Source organism: Oncorhynchus nerka, linkage group LG3 (assembly GCF_034236695.1).
Source record: "Oncorhynchus nerka isolate Pitt River linkage group LG3, Oner_Uvic_2.0, whole genome shotgun sequence".
Taxonomy (NCBI): Eukaryota; Metazoa; Chordata; class Actinopteri; order Salmoniformes; family Salmonidae; genus Oncorhynchus; species Oncorhynchus nerka.
The window spans coordinates 18554323-18576260 of NC_088398.1; the positions used below are offsets into that span (position 1 = coordinate 18554323).

General features: G+C 36.7%; 1 protein-coding gene across 3 annotated transcripts; it reads right to left on the minus strand.

Annotated features, from left to right (window-relative positions):
• Positions 1-2882: 2882 nt before the first annotated feature.
• LOC115103411 (tumor protein p53-inducible nuclear protein 1-like) lies at positions 2883-18987 on the minus strand. 3 transcript variants are annotated; one of them, XM_029624314.2, is made up of 5 exons: positions 18851-18987; positions 18509-18753; positions 14669-14997; positions 7157-7619; positions 2883-5754 (listed from the first exon to the last, which is right to left on the minus strand). In XM_029624314.2, exons 3-5 carry the CDS (start codon positions 14793-14795, stop codon positions 5505-5507), a joined length of 840 nt encoding a protein of 279 aa, XP_029480174.1. In that variant the 5' UTR covers positions 14796-14997; positions 18509-18753; positions 18851-18987; the 3' UTR covers positions 2883-5504. The 3 variants fall into 3 exon arrangements, with proteins under 3 accessions (XP_029480174.1, XP_029480173.1, XP_029480172.1); XM_029624313.2 differs by lacking the exons at positions 18509-18753; positions 18851-18987 and adding exons at positions 16472-16521; positions 17144-17369; XM_029624312.2 differs by lacking the exons at positions 18509-18753; positions 18851-18987 and adding an exon at positions 17144-17369.
• Between the last annotated feature and the right edge of the window lie 2951 nt (positions 18988-21938).

Consider the following 21938-nt stretch of genomic DNA (forward strand, 5'->3'; position numbering starts at 1 on the left):
TATATATCTGACCATTCCATGGCAAGTGCGCATGTGTGTTCCCGGTTCATTTAAACGCGCTAAATGTTCAAATCTGAATTCCATTTATTGCAAATAAGAAAGCGAACATTCTGTTTTGTTTCCCGATAATTAATACATTTGATCACGTGTTTGTGATCTTTATTAGGGACGTTCGCTCATCGACTTTGTATGGATGGCGGATCTAGTTTGCACAAGAGGGGTTTAATTTATATTTTTTGGGGGGAAAGGGCGCATTCCTTATTTCCCGGTTAACCTTAAACGACGCAGTAGGCGTTGAGTTATCCTTTACATGTGGTCAAGTATATATAAAAAAAACGTTTAAGCTCTATTTTCTTATTTTTTCTCTGCAAGAATAACACTTCCGTATTACAGGTCCACCTATGGGAGAGGTTTCAAACTCTCTTAGCCAATCAGAGGAAGGTCAGGAGAAACAACGTGGTCTTCCTTCAAAATGTAAACAACCCGAGATGAAGACAGCGTGGAGCGCTGTCATACTGAAACAGGAAGATTCTTACGTTTCAACGCAAATATTATATGTTGATTGTTATTGTACGTAGATTGAGCTAGGTTGAAGCTTTTTTCACTCCTCTTCTAGCAAATGCATTATTTGTTATACTGGACCCGTCCAAATAGTGACATCTACCCCCAGAGGGTAGTATCATGTACAGTGGGGCAAAAAAGTATTTAGTCAGCCACCAATTGTGCAAGTTCTCCCACTTAAAAAGATGAGAGAGGCCTGTAATTTTCATCATAGGTACACTTCAACTATGACAGACAAAATGAGAAAAAAAATCCAGAAAACCACATTGTAGGACTTTTAATGAAATTAAATGCAAATTATGGTGGAAATACTTTGTTATATACCCTTTGTTGACAATGACAGAGGACAAACGTTTTCTGTAAGTCTTCACAAGGTTTTCACACACTGTTGCTGGTATTTTGGCCCATTCCTCCATGCAGATCTCCTCTAGAGCAGTGATGTTTTGGGGCTGTTGCTGGGCAACATGGACTTTCAACTCCCTCCAAAGATTTTCTATGGGATTGAGATCTGGAGACTGGCTAGGCCACTCCAGGACCTTGAAATGCTTCTTTGTCATGCTGAAAGACCCAGCCACGTTTCATCTTTAATCTTCAATGCCCTTGCTGATGGAAGGAGGTTTTCACTCAAAATCTCACGATACATGGCCACATTCATTCTTTCCTAGACAGATCAGTCGTCCTGGTCCCTTTGCAGAAAAACAGCCACAAAGCATGATAATTCCACCCCCATGCATCACAGTAGGTATGGTGTTCTTTGGATAAAACTCAGTATTCTTTGTCCTCCAAACACAACGAGTTGAGTTTTTACCAAAAAGTTATATTTTGGTTTCATCTGACCATATGACATTCTCCCAATCTTCTTCTGGATCATCCAAATGCTCTCTAGCAAACTTCAGACAGGCCTGGACATGTACTGGCTTAAGCAGGGGGACACGTCTGGCACTGCAGGATTTGAGTCCCTGGCGGTGTAGTGTGTTACTGATGGTAGGCTTTGTTACTTTGGTCCCAGCACTCTGCAGGTCATTCACTAGGTCCCCCCGTGTGGTTCTTTTGCTCACCGTTCTTGTGATCATTTTGACCCCACGGGGTGAGATCTTGCGTGGAGCCCCAGATCGAGGGAGTTTATCAGTGGTCTTGTATGTCTTCCATTTCCTAATAATTGCTCCCACAGTTGATTTCTTCAAACCAAGCTGCTTACCTATTGCAGATTCAGTCTTCCCAGCCTGGTGCAGGTCTACAATTTTGTTTCTGGTGTCCTTTGACAGCTCTTTGGTCTTGGCCATAGTGGAGTTTGGAGTGTGACTGTTTGAGGTTGTGGACAGGTGTCTTTTATACTGATAACAAGTTCAAACAGGTGCCATTAATACAGGTAATGAGTGGAGGACAGAGGAGCCTCTTAAAGAAGAAGTTACAGGTCTGTGAGAGCCAGAAATCTTGCTTGTTTATAGGTGACCAAATATTTATTTTCCACCATAATTTGCAAATTAATTAATTAAAAATCCTACAATGTCATTTTCTGGATTTTTTTGCTAATTTTGTCTGTCATAGTTGAAGTGTACCTATGATGAAAATTACAGGCCTCTCATCTTTTTAAGTGGGAGAACTTGCACAATTGGTGGATGACTAAATACTTTTTTGCCCCACTGTATACCTACCTATACCACATTTTCTTACTAAACCATGTTTGCCTATACCGTATATAGTAAAGAAGGATCAAGGAATTACATGGCATTTTTTAAAATATAAGCAACAACCAAAAGCATAAAGTTGAGCTTTTTTAATGAATCAGAAAATTTATTTCTGGTTGCTTAGCTGGCCAACTGTTGGATTCCACTTTGTAGCATACCCATCCGATTTCAACACAGAATAAACAGTCATTATTCAATGTTATAGCCTTTAAAACAAGTGTATAGGATTATTTTATCAGAGTTATTGTTTTCTGGGTCACTGTTTATTTTCTGAAGTGTTGAATCAGTTGTTTGTTTGTAATAGTTATTGAAGATCTTCCTGGCAACTACTTTGCTCTGTTGTGATTGGTCAAACATTTGTGATAACTCGTTCTCAATTGTTTGATGAAGCCCATCTTTTAAACGTTTCATTATGCTTTAATATTGCTGTGCAAAGCAGTTACGTACTCTTCATTCAGAACTCATGAGAATGTCATACTGAAAGTAACATCTCAGCTCGGTGCCATAAAGGGCTAGGTTTTGGAATTAAGTCCAGCCTGGCTGTGGGTCTTTCTTGCAAAAGACATGTCGTCTTAGTTGAATAAACCTGGTAGAATAAAGGTTAAATGGATCAAATGGACAGAAACGTAAGAGTATGTGTATGAAAACATTTATTGTAGACTGTGGCTTACATCATGACAACAGAGCATGTATTACAGTTTTAGAACAGACTACCACATTCTCATTTGCAAATTTTGCTGACCATAAAAACAGAGTGAATTGATCTCTCATACGTCCAAAATACAAATAATGTAATCAGTTAAGTAGATAAATAACAGTTAACGCTCAAATTCCTACACTTTTTTTGGCAAAGTGCTGTATTATTCCAGTAAACTAAACCAAAGCAGAAGTCTAACACGTAGTAAAAAAAAATGCCACCAAATTTTCTTCACACAGGAGAAAACGGGTTTGCTACATTTGTGTATAAAAGCTGTACATGGGCTGGGTGGTTCACGAAGAGAAGCTACCTCCTGTGTGCATAGCTGATTTTCTTTTGTATGTGTTGTCCCTTTGGACAACAGTTCAAGTTCTTCATTAATGCATCGTCATTATACTGTTTAACCTGGAAGGCACGTGATCCACAACAAATTCAAGGCATAAAACAAAATACAAATCCCTGTTATTATCAAAGAGCTCAGACAGACAGCCGAGGACAAAACAAAATGGCTCCTTCCAGCTTCACACATCAAAAATAAGGACTTTAGCCATCTCCTCCATTCCCTTCGTCCTGTTGCCCGTGTCACAAAATGCAGTACAAAAATTGACATGTCAAATGATTTGCAATCGGAGAAATTTGAAAATAAAAAAGACACACAAATACAATGGCTAGGCTTAAATCACTTCACTATAAATCAGTTTACAACAATAGAGACAAAACCAAACAAAACCACCTTACTGCTTCTTAATGCTACCATGCTAAATATATCTGAGTATGTATGTACTGTGTATTTCCCCCAATAAGTACAAAGAAACAGGTGATATTAGGTCATAATATCAGGTTATTGTAATATTAGGTCATGTAAATGATTGAGTTTGCCCTGGATACTTGACTTTTAGAGGTTCTGTGAAACAAAAATAGGCTATTTGGGTGTTTGAGTTGTCTATGTGCTTTCTTACCACTACAGTGCACAGATTCATGTTGTCACAAACTTGACCATTTCAGAACACAAAAGTCTCCAATTTGCAAACATTATTAAAGTAAAGAAGAATATACTGTAAAAGCAAAAACAATAGTAATATAAACTATTGCAAGGTTAGTTTGCTGCTACTTTTTTGGTTGACATTTTAACATAATATTACTAAGTTATGTAACTAAGCAAATAAAGAACAGGTCAAAAATCTAACTCAAAACAATGGAAAGTACACAGAAAAAAAATACAAACTAAAATTAAAAAGACTAATAGTTTCACTCCATCTTGGTGGGTTATAACAGTCGATTGAGAGAGTAGGAGTTCATTTTCACAGTCCTTGGACAAGCAAACGTTCAAATTCAATTTTATCGAGACGCACACAATTCTTTTAAAAGGTCAATCATTGATCACAAACATTACCACAAGGCAAAGCACACTATGACAAATTTGGAAGGTCTCCAGTATGTACAAAGACAATTAACATCCGTCAAGTAATCTGCATTTTAGTAAAGTGTAAAGGTGATTGGCTATGACCCTGAGAAGTGGACTGCAGATTTAGAACAAACAATATGAGAAGATACAAAAACATTTTTTTTTCTTCTGTTTTCTCAACATCTGGAGACTAGCGCTATACAACCATGCAACAAATCACACACTAACATAGTCAAACTGCTGCTTACAAACATACCTATGTAGATAAACACTCATACTAACTTCATACTGATATGTAATATAATTTTTTTTTCTTTTAAAAAATATTATGGAATTTTTTTTAAATACATTTTACATTTATTTATTTTTATCTTAAATTCTACTATTATAACAAGGCGTTTAGTGATATTTAACCCAGTATTTGACCATCATTTTCTCAAACAATATTGTGAAAGTACTGAATTACTAAGTTCAAGGCAGGTTCACCCATAGTCAAGAGAGGGGAGGTGATGATTTTGAAAAGTAAGTTGTGGCCATCAGAATGACAAATTACATTAGTTTGCCATGAAGTGAGAGAGGAAGCAATTTCATTGGAGGGGCATGAGAAACAACCTTGTTAAACTGTCCTAATTACAAGTGAAAGACATGCTCCTTTTCTAAATGCCTACTCCTACTCTACAGACATCACAGTCATTCTATTAAGCCACAAACCCTCTTCTGATAGCACACAACCACTCTATGACAGCATACAACAACTCAATGACATCACTTACAATTTCACTACGACAGCATACAAGCAACTCCATGATATCAATCAATGACATCACACAACCATTCTATGGCAGCATATACAGCCACACTATGACACCACACAACCATTGCAGAGTGGGTGAAAGCAGAGAGTGTCGCCACAGGTGTTATATCTGATTGAACCAGTCTCTCCCAGTTGTGGTGGTGGGAACCTGCAGCGGAGTAAAGTGACCTATGGCATTGATTCTAAAGGAGTCCTCATCACGTCTCTTCATTCCAGAGTGGAGGATCGGTGGATGGAGGGAAGATGGAGAGCATGTTGCAGGATGAACTCTTTTCGTGGATCCAGGTTGAGACAGATGGATGAATTGATGGTTGGAGGGTAAGGGATAGGGCCAGGACCTCAGTAGTTGAGATGCCTCTGGCCAGGCTGGTGTAGATAGGTGGTGGTGGTCTTGGCCTGCTTGGCCCCTCCAGTACGCAGCAGGTTGAGGCGGCGCAGGGCATTGCGGGAGAGGAGCTGGTGCTGGGCGGCGCCACGTACCCTTTGGGCCAGTCGTCCATGCTGCTGTGCCTGGTCTAGGAGGCCTGGGACGGCAGCCGCATAGCAGCCAGCATGGAGGCCAGCTCTGCACTGCACTACAGTCTCTGGCCTATAGGGGGAGACAGGAAGGGGGCTGGATTGGTTAATCCATGTTCTTTTTTCAATTTGCCCCTAAAATGAAATAACCAAATCTAACTACTTGTCAGGACCTGAAGCAAGGATATGCATATTCTTGATATCATTTTAAAGGAAACACTTTGAAGTTTGTGGAAATGTGAAATTAATGTAGGAGAATATTTTTTTAAATGTCCATTTTAAATTTAACCTTTATTTAAAATAGGCAAGTCAGATAAGAACAAAAAACCCAGCCTACCGGGAGAACAGTGCCTTGCTCGGGATTCGATCCAGCAACCTTTCGGTTACTGGCCCAACGCTCTAACCACTAAACTACCTGCCACCCCCAAAATATAATATTATACAACATATTAGATCTAACATATATAACACATTAGATCTGGTAAAAGATAATACAAACAAAAAAAACTTTTTTTCCCTCTTCTCCATCTTTGAAATGCAAGAGAAAGGCCATCATATAATATTGCAGTTTAGGCACTGTTTAGATTTTGGCCACTAGATGACAGCAGTGTGTGTGCAACGTTTCCGATTGATCCAGTCAAGCATTGCAATACTGGACAATATTTTGAATCAAGTCTGCCCAAATGTGCCGAATTTGTCAAATTATACATTTTCAAGTACATACAGTGGGGCAAAAATGTATTTAGTCAGTCACCAATTGGAGGACAGAGCCTCTTAAAGAAGAAGTTACAGGTCTGTGAGAGCCAGAAATCTTGCTTGTTTGTAGGTGACCAAATACTTATTTTCCACCATAATTTGCAAATAAATTCATTAAAAATCCTACAATGTGATTTTCTGGATTTTTTTTTATGATGAAAATTACAGGCCTCATCTTTTTAAGTGGGAGAACTTGCACAATTGGTGGCTGACTAAATACTTTTTTGCCCCACTGTAACTATAGAGAACATACAAAATTATATGGTAATACAACATTTTTGTTTACACACTCGCAGGAATGTCATACATGATGGATCATTAGCGTACACACTAACTTTTACACAGACAGCAGGGGTTCAAACTGTAGAACCCAGTTCCTACATTTGAATATAAAAATGGATTTTATCAAACAAAATTATGCTACATTTTATCTCTGGGACCCTCAGGATGACAAATCAGAGCAAGATTACTGAATGTAAGTACATTATTTACCTTCAGAGGTGAATGTATCAAACCAGTTGCCGTGATAAAAGTTTGTTGTTGTGCACTCCTTAAACAATAGCATGGTATTTTTTCACAGTAATAGCTACTGTAAGTTAAACAGTGCAGTTAGATTAACAAGAATGTACGTTTTCTACCCATATAAGAAGACATGGGAAATTCACTAAATGTAGGTGCTGTAACACTACTGCCAGTATTTCTGTAGCAACAAGTCCTACCTGTGGCAGGGGGTGTCAAGCGACCGTCGTCCCGGTTCCATGCCCACAGGGTCAACGGGGGGGAGGCAGAGATTGAGGTTGAGGGAGAGGGGGAGGTTGAGGGAGAGTCGTGGGGGACAGTGGGTGGTGTACACAGACATGCTGGGGTGTTCTATCAGCAGGTTCTCCAGGGGGCTGGTCTCCAGTACCATAGGCTTGCCCCTCCTCCCCCCGCCAAAGCAGGGTGGAGGAGTAACGAACCAGCTCTCCTCTAGAGAACAGGCCTCCAGGCGCTGGAAACCCCCCTCTTCCTCCTCGGGACCCCCATCCTCGGTGTCGGCGGTGGAGTCCAGGGAGGTGCAGGAGGCATAGCGGATGGGGGAGCTGGCGATGGGAGAGGGGACTACCACAAGGTCCTCCTCCTCCTCCGAAGTCAGTTCCACCTCAGACAGGCCGTCACCACAGGGGCTGGAGCAGGCCTCGGCTGAGGAGAAAGGCAGGGATTGGTTAGGATACACCAGCACAATTTACATTTAAATAAGAAATGGAAAGTTTGTTTGCAACAAAAGCATGTAGGGTATGTGTGAAAATGTGTTTTACAACCGTTGAGTTTTATAATTGGTGATAAAAAAGGTGTAAAACTCCCTGTAGCAAAATGTAAAAATGCAATATGATGGTCTTGAGGTCAACCTGGGTGGGATGACAACTCATATGCAATACCCTGACATGACTTTAGGGGGCAATGTGGCACAGAGAGAATAGCTTTAGCGATCAAAACAAAAACATATTTTCCCCTGGCGCATAGGTGTCAAAGCCCTACAGGCACAGAGCAGTGTTCTATCGGTCAGAATAACATGCCTGACCCAAAATACTATAGTGTGTGTGTGCGCAAGAGCTGTCACTCATAGGATCAAGCAGCTTCAGCAACTCCCTCTAACAAACTTTTGCCAAATGCTTTACAGTCTTTCCCAACTCTAGAATGCACCAAAACATGTTTTTCCACTAGCTAACTATCTCAACTCGTGATCCTGCTTAAAAGGTTAGGAGAGAAACTAAGCTTCAATTGAATAAATGTAATCAAGTTAAATGAGGTGGTTTGGCAGGAGCGAGAAGTTGCATTCACTGCATCCCTGGGCAATACAGCATGTCTTGCTTTGAGACTTGGTGGTGTTACTGTAAATAGTGCACTAAAGTCAGAATAATACACTGCCATAAGGGAAGTATGATGGAAAAAGCAACTTGATACCAGATGGGAATCAAAGCCAGCAGATTGCTGTTTGGGTTCCCATTATACTAAAAATAGCCTGCACGGACGTCTGGCCAAAACTTAATTCCTGGCCAAAGTTTAAAGCTGACTGTCTGTATTTTTTTGGACAGAATCTCTGACAAACAGCTGAGTGTGTGCATGTACATGTTTGTGTGTAACTGTGTTCTTTGTGTGTAACTGTGTTCTTTGTGTGTAACTGTGTGTGTGTATTGGATGTGTTCCCGTGTGTGTATGATCATGAAAGGTTTCCTCTCTTTCCTTTTCAGATGTAGTGTGTACAGATGTGTTGTGTTCCTCAGAGCGTGTTCATTTCTGAGTGTGTGGCTGTGTTATGTGTTACGGTGTCTGTGTGTGATAGAAATACACCCACTCCCAAGGACACTTCAGTTTCCATCCTCATCTTTCTCTGTCACGCGTGTCAGCGGCAGTGCAGCCACCTTGTTAACTCAAAAAATTAAAATAGTAAATCTCATCGATGCTGACACACACACCTTCAGGGCGATCCGCACGCTTAGCCGCCAAGCAATGCAGCAGAACCCTAAAACAGCTTACATCCCTCATCACTGTCTCTGTAAGGCCAATTAGAACCTGTAATCCTCTCACCCCACCATCCACCTCGTGTTTGTGTGTGTGTGTGTGTGTATACTGTATGTGTGTGCGCACGTAGGAAGGGGGAAGGAAAGCAGTCTACGCTATTGATATAATAGATTGGCAGTTTAGAAGAAGTAGGAGACTAGCGCAACTTGAGCTGTTAAAGTGTTCTAGGAATACAGCGGGTACACACTAAATAGTACACACTTTAAGCGTGTGGAATCAATCCCTACTGCAAAATAGGTCATGGTACTGCAGTCTGTGCAGGAAAGAATTATTCAACACTTTCAGAGACAAAAACATCTGACCTCTGCTTACTGCATTCACTAACAGTTCTATAAAACAGACACGTAATAAAGGGTTTATGATATCATGTATCATCTGATAGAGATTCACTGTGATCAGATGAATCAATATTATATCATACTGTTCTATGATCACATAACAGTTTGGGTAAGGCTACAGAGTGCTTGGACTGTAGGGTAATATATCAACCACCTGTTTGTAAAGCATTATGAATGCTTTTATAGGCATTTAAGCATTTACCTGGAACCCCTGTAATGAATGATGCGTAAAATGGATTACGAACACATTCTCAGCCTTAATGCATTTCCAAAGGTTGTTGTAAGAGGCCATGAGCTACATATGTAATACAAGTCCTATAACGAATAATGGACATGATAGACAACGCTATGAATGCATTAATCCCAGGTGGTTTGGGTCATAGACTGCCTTACCGACTGGTGGCAATTCTGGAGGGGAATTCTGCTGGGCTGTCTGCCCACACGTCTCACTCCTCAGAGCCTAGAAGGGTAACTCTACCGGGCCTATTTTTACCTTCCTCCCCTCATGCTTTTATTTGACCCGTTTACAAACATATTGCCCATATACTGCCCCATATCCCTTCCACCACCCTCCCCTCCCCCATACAGAAGTGGGCCAGCAGGATTCAGTCTCTCACACCTTGAATATTCACACACTTGTGGAATATGAGATGTGATGTATCAGGGACAGACGGGGTGGATGCACTCCCTTCCCCCCAATGAACAAGTGTGTGTGTGTGTGTTATTGAGTGGCATTTATATACTGTATATGTGTAGAACCATGTGTGTCTGGGCACACGTGTATGTGTTTTTGTGCGTATGGATACTGGGAACCTTGCCAGGGCTTAGAGTAGCATCCTTGTGTCTGCATTTGTGAATGCAGGTGAACTTAGGTTGCGTCGGTACAAAACGGTGGTTTATGGAGACAATAAGGCACCTAAGGATTGCATAGCCAAGCAGTTTGATAAGGTCAGTTCTTAGATGCTGATGATATGTATATATCTGATAATATGTATATATCTGATGATGTGTATATATCTGATGATGTGTATATATCTGATGATATGTATATATCTGATGATGTGTATATATCTGATAATATGTATATATCTGATGATATGTATATATCTGATTATACTGATAATATGTATATATCTGATGATATGTATATATCTGATGATATGTATATATCTAATATGTATATATCTGATAATATGTATATATCTGATATGTATATATCTGATAATATGTATATATCTGATTATACTGATAATATGTATATATCTGATAATATGTATATATCTGATGATATGTATATATCTGATAATATGTATATATCTGATTCTGATAATATGTATATATCTGATAATATGTATATATCTGATTATACTGATAATATGTATATATCTGATAATATGTATATATCTGATAATATATATATCTGATAATATGTATATATAATATGTATATATAATATGTATATATCTGATAATATGTATATATCTGATTATACTGATAATATGTATATATCTGATAATATGTATATATCTGATGATATGTATATATCTGATAATATGTATATATCTGATAATATGTATATATCTGATGATATGTATATATCTGATAATATGTATATATCTGATGATATGTATATATCTGATTCTGATAATATGTATATATCTGATAATATGTATATATCTGATTATACTGATAATATGTATATATCTGATAATATGTATATATCTGATAATATGTATATTCTGATAATATGTATATATCTGATAATATAATATATATCTGATTATACTGATAATATGTATATATCTGATCTGATATATATATATCTGATAATATGTATATATCTGATAATATGTATATATCTGATGATATGTATATATCTGATTATACTGATAATATGTATATATCTGATTATACTGATAATATGTATATATCTGATAATATGTATATATCTGATTATACTGATAATATGTATATATCTGATGATATGTATATATCTGATTATACTGATAATATGTATATATCTGATAATATGTATATATCTGATGATATGTATATATCTGATTATACTGACAATATGTATATATCTGATTATACTGATGATATGTATATATCTGATAATATGTATATATCTGATAATATGTATATATCTGATGATATGTATATATCTGATTATACTGATAATATGTATATATCTGATGATATGTATATATCTGATAATATGTATATATCTGATTCTGATAATATGTATATATCTGATAATATGTATATATCTGATTATACTGATAATATGTATATATCTGATAATATGTATATATCTGATTATACTGATAATATGTATATATATGATAATATGTATATATCTGATAATATGTATATATCTGATTATATGTATATATCTGATAATATGTATACATCTGATGATATGTATATATCTGATTCTGATAATATGTATATATCTGATTATACTGATAATATGTATATATCTGATTATACTGATAATATGTATATATCTGATGATATGTATATATCTGATGATATGTATATATCTGATGATATGTATATATCTGATAATATGTATATATCTGATGATATGTATATATCTGATAATATGTATATATCTGATGATATGTATATATCTGATGATATGTATATATCTGATTCTGATAATATGTATATATCTGATAATATGTATATATCTGATTATACTGATAATATGTATATATCTGATAATATGTATATATCTGATAATATGTATATATCTGATAATATGTATATATCTGATAATATGTATATATCTGATTCTGATAATATGTATATATCTGATGATATGTATATATCTGATTATACTGATAATATGTATATATCTGATGATATGTATATATCTGATTATACTGATAATATGTATATATCTGATTATACTGATAATATGTATATATCTGATGATATGTATATATCTGATGATATGTATATATCTGATTATACTGATAATATGTATATATCTGATGATATGTATATATCTGATTATACTGATAATATGTATATATCTGATTATACTGATAATATGTATATATCTGATAATATGTATATATCTGATTATACTGATAATATGTATATATCTGATGATATGTATATATCTGATTATACTGATAATATGTATATATCTGATAATATGTATATATCTGATTATACTGACAATATGTATATATCTGATTATACTGATGATATGTATATATCTGATAATATGTATATATCTGATAATATGTATATATCTGATGATATGTATATATCTGATTATACTGATAATATGTATATATCTGATGATATGTATATATCTGATAATATGTATATATCTGATAATATGTATATATCTGATGATATGTATATATCTGATGATATGTATATATCTGATAATATGTATATATCTGATAATATGTATATATCTGATGATATGTATATATCTGATGATATGTATATATCTGATAATATGTATATATCTGATTATACTGATAATATGTATATATCTGATTATACTGATAATATGTATATATCTGATAATATGTATATATCTGATGATATGTATATATCTGATAATATGTATATATCTGATGATATGTATATATCTGATAATATGTATATATCTGATGATATGTATATATCTGATGATATGTATATATCTGATAATATGTATATATCTGATGATATGTATATATCTGATAATATGTATATATCTGATGATATGTATATATCTGATGATATGTATATATCTGATTATACTGATAATATGTATATATCTGATAATATGTATATATCTGATTATACTGATAATATGTATATATCTGATTATACTGATAATATGTATATATCTGATAATATGTATATATCTGATGATATGTATATATCTGATAATATGTATATATCTGATAATATGTATATATCTGATGATATGTATATATCTGATTATACTGATAATATGTATATATCTGATAATATGTATATATCTGATTATACTGATAATATGTATATATCTGATAATATGTATATATCTGATGATATGTATATATCTGATTATACTGATAATATGTATATATCTGATAATATGTATATATCTGATAATATGTATATATCTGATAATATGTATATATCTGATGATATGTATATATCTGATAATATGTATATATCATATCTGATAATATGTATATATCTGATAATATGTATATATCTGATAATATGTATATATCTGATGATATGTATATATCTGATGATATGTATATATCTGATAATATGTATATGATAATATGTATATATCTGATAATATGTATATATCTGATGATATGTATATATCTGATAATATGTATATATCTGATGATATGTATATATCTGATTATACTGATAATATGTATATATCTGATAATATGTATATATCTGATGATATGTATATATCTGATGATATGTATATATCTGATAATATGTATATATCTGATGATATGTATATATCTGATAATATGTATATATCTGATAATATGTATATATCTGATGATATGTATATATCTGATAATATGTATATATCTGATAATATGTATATATCTGATAATATGTATATATCATATCTGATAATATGTATATATCTGATAATATGTATATATCTGATGATATGTATATATCTGATAATATGTATATATCTGATGATATGTATATATCTGATTATATATATATATATCTGATCTGATATGTATATATCTGATAATATGATAATATGTATATATCTGATAATATGTATATATCTGATAATATGTATATATATGTATATATCTGATAATATGTATATATCTGATAATATGTATATATCTGATTATATGTATATATCTGATAATATGTATATATCTGATAATATGTATATATCTGATGATATGTATATATCTGATGATATGTATATATCTGATAATATGTATATATCTGATTATACTGATAATATGTATATATCTGATAATATGTATATATCTGATAATATGTATATATCTGATTATACTGATAATATGTATATATCTGATAATATGTATATATCTGATAATATGTATATATCTGATAATATGCTCACATTGAAAAACAAACGCTGCAGCGGCAAATAATCAGTGTTGACTTTTAAAAAGGTAGTGAAGTTCCCACCACGTGACTGTATGGAAATGATGCTCACTGTTGAACCCATCTGAAACGTTTTGTACATGAATACCAGGAGGTTATGGTGTGTGAGGGGTTGTTTGTGTTTAGAGTGTGTATTTGACTGTTTATGAAGGTTTCCTCTGTGTGTGTGTCTATGTATGTTCTGAAACTCACCCAGATAGTCCACCAGGATCCACTCTTCATCCTCCTCCTTCTGGCCAAAGCCCTGTTCTCCAGGGCCTCCCCCACTCACCTCCTCCACATCATCCCCAAACAGGACGCTGGTGAGCCTCTGGAACATACTGGGACTCCTTGGGGGGGTACGGCAGGACCAAGGGGGGGCTGAGTGGTGCGAGGACCGGGGTGAGGGTGGGGAACAGGCACTTTGGTCATCAGCTGCAGGTGCTAAAGTGCTCCAATAAGGTACGGATGTCTATCATCTGAGGGGAGCCGTGTAAAGTCTGGTCATAGCTCACCTCGATGTGTGCAAAATTACAAAGGACCTGAGAGACAAAAGGGGAGAGGGAGAAAGAGAGAGAATAATTTGTTGTGATCTTGAGTGACACATTTGAGACCATATACATGAGCTTATAAAGACCTGTGTGAAAAGGGAGGGGGGAGATGCATGCAAATATCCTTTGGCTTTTGGGCAATTGGCAGGAGGAAAACATGGGTCAGACTGAACTGGAAGGACATCTGTGTTTATTTCTGGGTTACTAGTTTGAGAGGACAGTCCAATATTAACACTCTCTGCCAAAACCAGATTTTCTATATCTCTAATACTCGATAATTAAACATATAAAAGGGTAGTCAGATCATTCACAACTGTCACAGACTTCAAAGATGCACCGTATGTGGTCGTAAATGTTTACAGGTGTGGGTATCATTTGCCTATCTACCAGACATCCCTCATGAAGCCAATTATGGAAATAGACCCATCATCACCACCTAGCTGCCAACTGACATAGACACACTGGCCAAATATGTGTGGGCTTAATAGATCTGTAACCTAGCAGCTTGTTCACTGATAGGGGTGGTCCTTTATAGAACACACATTATAGTGCTGTATCTTCACCTAGGGGTCAACTCTCTGTGACCATACAGCCCAGTATTGGTGGTTAAGGATTGACCTTTCTTTGCTATTAGACCTCCAGTCCCACTGACTAGAGTGTAAAAAGCCAGACAGCATTTTCCTCTGCTGATAAAGTGAACTACTACCCCCACACGGACACACCAGGGATACAGCACAGCCTTTACACTCACTTCAGGTCATAGATTATGACCCCTGACCTGAAGCAGGATTAGTGATACACAAAAAAACATTATTCTGCCAGACAACAACTATGAGTTGTATGCATTTACACATTTATGGAAAACAAATACAGAGCAGTGCAGCCAATAAATAGAGATCTGTGGTTTTGTAAGACCTGAAAAGCTGAGAACTGCAGTAGCTTCTTATTTGGCTTCTTTATGATAATGTTCAAAAAGGACAAGATCGCTGTTTGGTAGACGTGACACAAAACTGAAACTTGGAAACTGAAACCTGGTCTGCCAGGCAGGCTACAGGAAAACACACACTTTATACAGATTGTCATGTATTACTTAACATCAGACATCTTCGTCAGAAGATGTGTTGGCTGCAAGCGAATGCAAACACTTCGTTCTTTGATTCAATATCCTCTTATTTCTAAGATTCAACGAAAATGAGCAGCTGTGCAATGAGGTCAAGGGACTGAGGGCTTTTCTATGAGACTTAATCTACAGTATGTCCAATAGGCAACTGGGTTATAATCCCCTGCACCTGTTCGTCCTCAACAAAATATCGCTTGCATGCATTGTTTCCTTCCCGAGAACGCTGGCTCTATTCAGATAGAAAACAAGGAGGGGGGGTGAAGATGCGTCGTGATATTGGGCCCATTAAAATGGCAGTATATTATTAGTAACGAAATGAAACCGGTAAATTGTGTGAGAGCTCACTTTCTTGTCGTATGTGTTTGGATGGTTGGTTGGAGGCCTGTCGCCGACACCTTGGAACAGAGAACGTTAGTACCGTAACGATTACGTCATATGGATATTCTCCATGAGGTTTCTACCCAGATCAAAATGCCTGATATTGGTTCTGTAATAAAACAAATAAATCACTGGAAATATAAATAATTGTTAAGTTATTACATCAAAAGTAACAAAAAACGGCACATTTTAGGTTCAATAACAACTTCAAATCGTGGTAGGCTGTCTGATTGCAGGATGGTTTGTTGACTAGCATACAAGCAGAGGGTGTAGAGCGTAACCCTACACCTCTTGGGCGGGTCGCAGCTCTTACAATGTTAATCTGCCAGCAAAGTACAATTCTGTTTTGTGCATATAAATAGCACCTCCTTCCATAGATCGGGAGACATATAGACCTTGCCATGATAATACATTTTCGGCAGACTGCCGTCTGCCTCTTATTTGGCAAAAATAGGCCGAGAATCTTATTTTTGCTACATTGTTGGTGCATAAAAACAGTGAAAATAGGCTGTGCTAGGTTTGTGCTAAACCGTTCTTGTGAAAATAATGTCATGTCGACAATGGCCTACAATTGAATTGCAAAAGATTACTGCGTGTTCTTTGAACAACAGACAACAAAGAGACCCCCAAAAAACTCACCTGCGGCAAGAAAAGATGTGAACAGCAAAGGACGGATATTTAGTGATTAAATCCTTAAGACTTTGAGGTAGATTGTATCTTTTAGAAAATATATATAAAAAAGTTTTCTTCGCAGAAGAAATTAAGTACATGGACCTTTGTATTCGGAGCTACACAGTTCGTTACTTTGTCCGAGCCTTTCCGAGGTCCTAACTGTTCCCTTTGTTATTGTTGAGGCGCACTAACAGCTGATCTGAGAGACGTAGTTTTCAACAGCCTATGGGAGGGCCCTGTATTAAATCTGTAAGCCAATCATACACTGCGGTTGACTCTGACAAACAGTCACCAACGCACGTGACCACCCCAGAGAAAGACAAGACTGGGCTAAACCCAGCCCACAAGTTTTTGGGATTGATTTTTAAAGTCTTTCTTCAAACTTGTCAACATATTTGACAAAGCACCCTTATTTCCTGTGATGGGTAAAATAGAGCCCATATGTTTTCTAATGTATTTTTACTATTTCCCGGCTTAATTGATCAAGCTTTATGGATAGCAGGCTAAAAATTAGCAATATTATAATATGCGTTATAACCCTGTTATATAACTGTCCATAAAGGGTAAATGAAGCCATCCTATAATATTATTTCCTTCGCTCAATAAAACATCGCCCTGTAGCCCAGTGACAGTCAAATGCTCTAATAATGTGAAGGTGGCATTATCAAAAGTACCAAAACACTATTCAGCACCCATGCATTAGAATTGACCAAAAAAAAGTACAGGAGTGTGGGACCATGTTACAAAGCAATAACAGCTCGGCCCCCTCCCGAAAAGGAAACATAAAATCTATATGTTTCATTATTGTAACATTACACCAAGTTTTTTTTTTTTCAATCACAAAAATGAGATATATGTATGTCTCCTCTATCGGGACAGAATGGGCCATTGGCTTCACAAACAAAAAGGATCCAGACAAAGAAAGAGGGGACAAAAAGATGACAATGCACTCAATACAGAGTGTCGGTCACCCGGTGAGGGGAACAACAAAGCACCCCTTCCCTCAAGCGGTGCAAATTGGGAAAAGGGGCCTGATCCAATGGTACACCAACCCCCATACATAAACCAGATTAAGGACACTTCGGACAAAGGACCTCCTGGGGCTGGTTGCACCAGTTGGTGGTAAAATGGGTCGTAACTCTACGTCCGATGTCAAATGTGCTGGATTGCTGGCCCAGTGTTCCATTAGGGTGAAAATGGGTCTGCATTTCACAGTGGGCAAAAAGACAGACATAGAAGTGTCTTTGTTCATTTCCTAAGTAAGCCATACACAACTAACATGTAATAAAATACCAATAGCTAATCGTTTTTGAGGCTAAAAAAAACACTCACCTCAATTTGGCTAACATTTCCCCAGCCGTGTAGGCTATCCAAAACGGACATTCTGTGAAAACACAAAAAAAGTTCTGATTGATTTATCAAGACGAGTCCCCACAATTGTATCAAAGAAGCGCAGTTGGGGCTACCGAGCATATCCGTCCTTTGCTGTTCACATCTGCAGTCCCTGGTTCGAATCCGGCCGTAATTGGGAGTCCCATTGGGCGGCGCACAATTGTCCCAGCGTCGCCCGAGTTTGTCTGCCATTGTAAATAAGAATGTGTTATTAACTGACGTGCCTAGTTAAAAGGTTAAATAACAAAATTAAACGCCGAAATTATAGCTGACCACACACACCTATCGCTTTTTAAAACGGTTGGATGACTGGGAGTTTCTGTAACAATATGATCAATGGCAATTAGCCTACTTTACTCGAATATTCCCGTCATTCAGTGATATTCATTCCCAGAGTAATTATCCATCCAGTTGTGGTTGAGAAAAATGTGCATGCGTAGTGGTAGGCTTTGTGATGTGACGAACATACCTTGCAAAGTTTAGAATCAATGATGTGTTTAAACCCTGGATGACTAACAGGGGGCGCTGCATTGAACCCTGCTCGCAGCCATCGAGGCACTCAATTCTAAAACATATTTTGGAAGCTATAAAAATGCGTTTATTCATGTCTACATTCGTTTTCTATTATAGACACCTTAATGCATACTTTTAAATTATATTGTGAGCAAAGACATTTTCCTTAAAGCGTTTTTTGTTGTTGAGAGTACTGTTACTGTCCCCACTATAACAAACAACAAATAGTTAAATGCATGTAATTTTGTCAGTCCCTGAGTCCCTCAAAACATTTAATTGAAATAGTGTAGAATTCCATTCATCCTATGGAGGACTGCTCCTAATCCGGAGTGCCAATATGGCCGACAGGTGGCTTCCAAGCCTCTCAATCGCGTTATCAATCCAGGCTTTATATAAATCATTGTATAGATCTGCCATGACTGACCAACCATAATGACGAAGCATCAAATCTCATGAAGGCACATTGTTTACATCGGATTTAGCTACGACTAATCTTATTTTTGCCTGGTGCAACCTAGCATTTTATACCAACTTTATTTTTTACACCCAACTGGTGCAATCTGCCCCTGGACTGCTGGCCAAGTATTCTATTGGGGTGAAAATGGAACAACATTTCACAGTGGGCCTATAGACAGACATAGGAAGTTACGACATGTCTCAGTCAGCCATCCACAACTAATATGTAAGAAATACCAATACCAAGTAGTTTGAGGCGGCAAGAAAAATAACATGGCAAGTATGTAGATTGAAATAGTGTTTCTAAATATATACTAACCCACAAAACAAAGATCCATGTTGAAATGAGGAAGTCTCTTGTCAGAGAGCTGAGAGGTGAGTAGGATGAGGCCATTATAAAAATGTGGAGGCCATAAACTGAGTATGTGTTGTCTTATGCCACAGCCACCCTGCCCTCTCACATTAGGGCAGTGGTTTCTCTACACTGGACCATAGGGCACAGTCGTGTGTTTGTGTAAGCACCGAGTAGCGGGACAAACTCTTCCTGGAAGCCCCCCCCCACACACACACACACACACCTTTCAGAGGTGAGATTATCAAAGTGTGAATCAGTCCTACGTGTCCATGTAAAGAAAAATCTAACCAGCCATTTCTGTAATTTTCCAGGCCCAAAAACAAAGGCCACACCGGTACTGTTTAAGTTGGCTACTATTGCAACACTGAAGATGTGGCTTTCAGCTCAACTCCGTTTCCTTTTTGCCACAACAGTGTTACATCACTCAAAATCAACCTGAGTGTGTTCTTGACCTCCATAACTTGAGTTCCAATTTAACTTGGATAAACAAATTAAAACTTACTATGGTGTTTCTATTAAGAACATTCAAATGTTTACATTATGGAAGTCAAACATTTGTGTTATTCAGAAACAGGAAACAAATAAGGATTAAGAGTGAAAACATTTTTTGATAAAAATGTTAAATTACCAGGTGTAGGTAATGTCAATCTGCCGAACATCAAGTAGACTTTCTCTGATACCTCATCCTGTCAATAAATCAAGTGCTTTTAACAACAACAACAAAAATGGTGTAATTTAAATGGGCCATCATCATTTTATACAAAGACAATACATGTTCCCTTTCACTTGAAGACACCGCATCTTTACATAATGTTGTTAATGTTTGTTTCAAAGTGGGCAATACCTACTAGGTGACAGTTCACTGAAGACTTGTCATTTCAGCGGTTTAATAAATCAATAACGTACATTTTTTTACAGAACAGACTAATTAGTATTTTCTCTGATATTTAACATGAACGTATTTAACGTGAATTGAAACTGTGCATGTGACAGAAAAGAACATCACAGAATCTTCTCAGAGTAGTCCAGTTAAAGTACATTCAAGGGGACAGCTATTCCTTGAGGGACAGTTCAGAAATAGAAAAAAATAAAATAAATAATCAAAATCAACAAAAGGAAACCTATGTCAAAGGTCATGTGAAAGAGTTTTGGGAATTTGGGGAAAAAACAGCTGTGTATTCAAGCTGTGGGGTAAAGAGAAGGCTGTGAAAACACAGGAGCATGCATGCATTCACTGCAAAGTTAAGGTCTCATTTAAGTGTGGTAGGCTACTTCATTCAGACACATTCTATGGTTGGATTGACACTTTCTGTCCATTGATAGGCAGAGGGTGACATTTCCAGCCCTCAACAACTATTATGTCAAGTAAAATCACATCACTAGGAAAGATTCATATGGAACTATGGGTAAAAAAATAAAATAAAATCAAAACTGGTGAAATAGGTTCAAACATTGTTTTTCTTGCAGTCCCTTTTGAATGGACAAAAATATACAACAGACGCCCATAACCTACAGTATGTTTGACACCCATAATAACCTGTGATAGGATCGATGATTAGGTGAAACATGACATTTGCGTCTGGTTCTGTTTGATTAACATTGACCCAGGGTGTGACAGTTAAACTTCACTTGTTTGCCTGTTAACCAATACAAGACAGACAAGTGGGAGGGCAACCTTTCCTGCCAGTCTGTCTACCTTAAAAGACAAACATACTCGCTCAAGCTAAGGCACACAGAAATTCAATATTTACAATGAATGCTTAAATTATTGTTTTGAAGAACAGTCACGAACACTCTAGGTAATGTGGGAAAGGTATGTCATGAATGGAGATAAGCGTGAGTAAGAACATGATAGGACAACTTAGAGAGGAAAAGAGGTGGACAGAGAACAAGCAGGATAAGGAGCAAAGAGATGCAGGGAGGGAGTGACATCACTCTTAAGAATTGCATCAGCTGAACAGGACAGAGAAGGCAGGGCAGACATGTGCGAGTCAGCAAGTGATTGGGTGGGCCATCCAGTCAGTCACTCCCATGGAAAATAACCTT

Bases quoted from the DNA above. Each gene is read 5' to 3' on its own strand.
- LOC115103411 (XM_029624314.2), bottom strand. From the start codon at position 14,795: ATGTTCCAGAGGCTCACCAGCGTCCTGTTTGGGGATGATGTGGAGGAG. The intron at 7,620-14,668 runs GTGAGTTTCAGA...CTTTCTCCTCAG, and splicing joins GATCCTGGTGGACTATCTGG to CCGAGGCCTGCTCCAGCCCC. The intron at 5,755-7,156 runs GTAGGACTTGTT...CTCCCCCTATAG, and splicing joins CTTGACACCCCCTGCCACAG to GCCAGAGACTGTAGTGCAGT.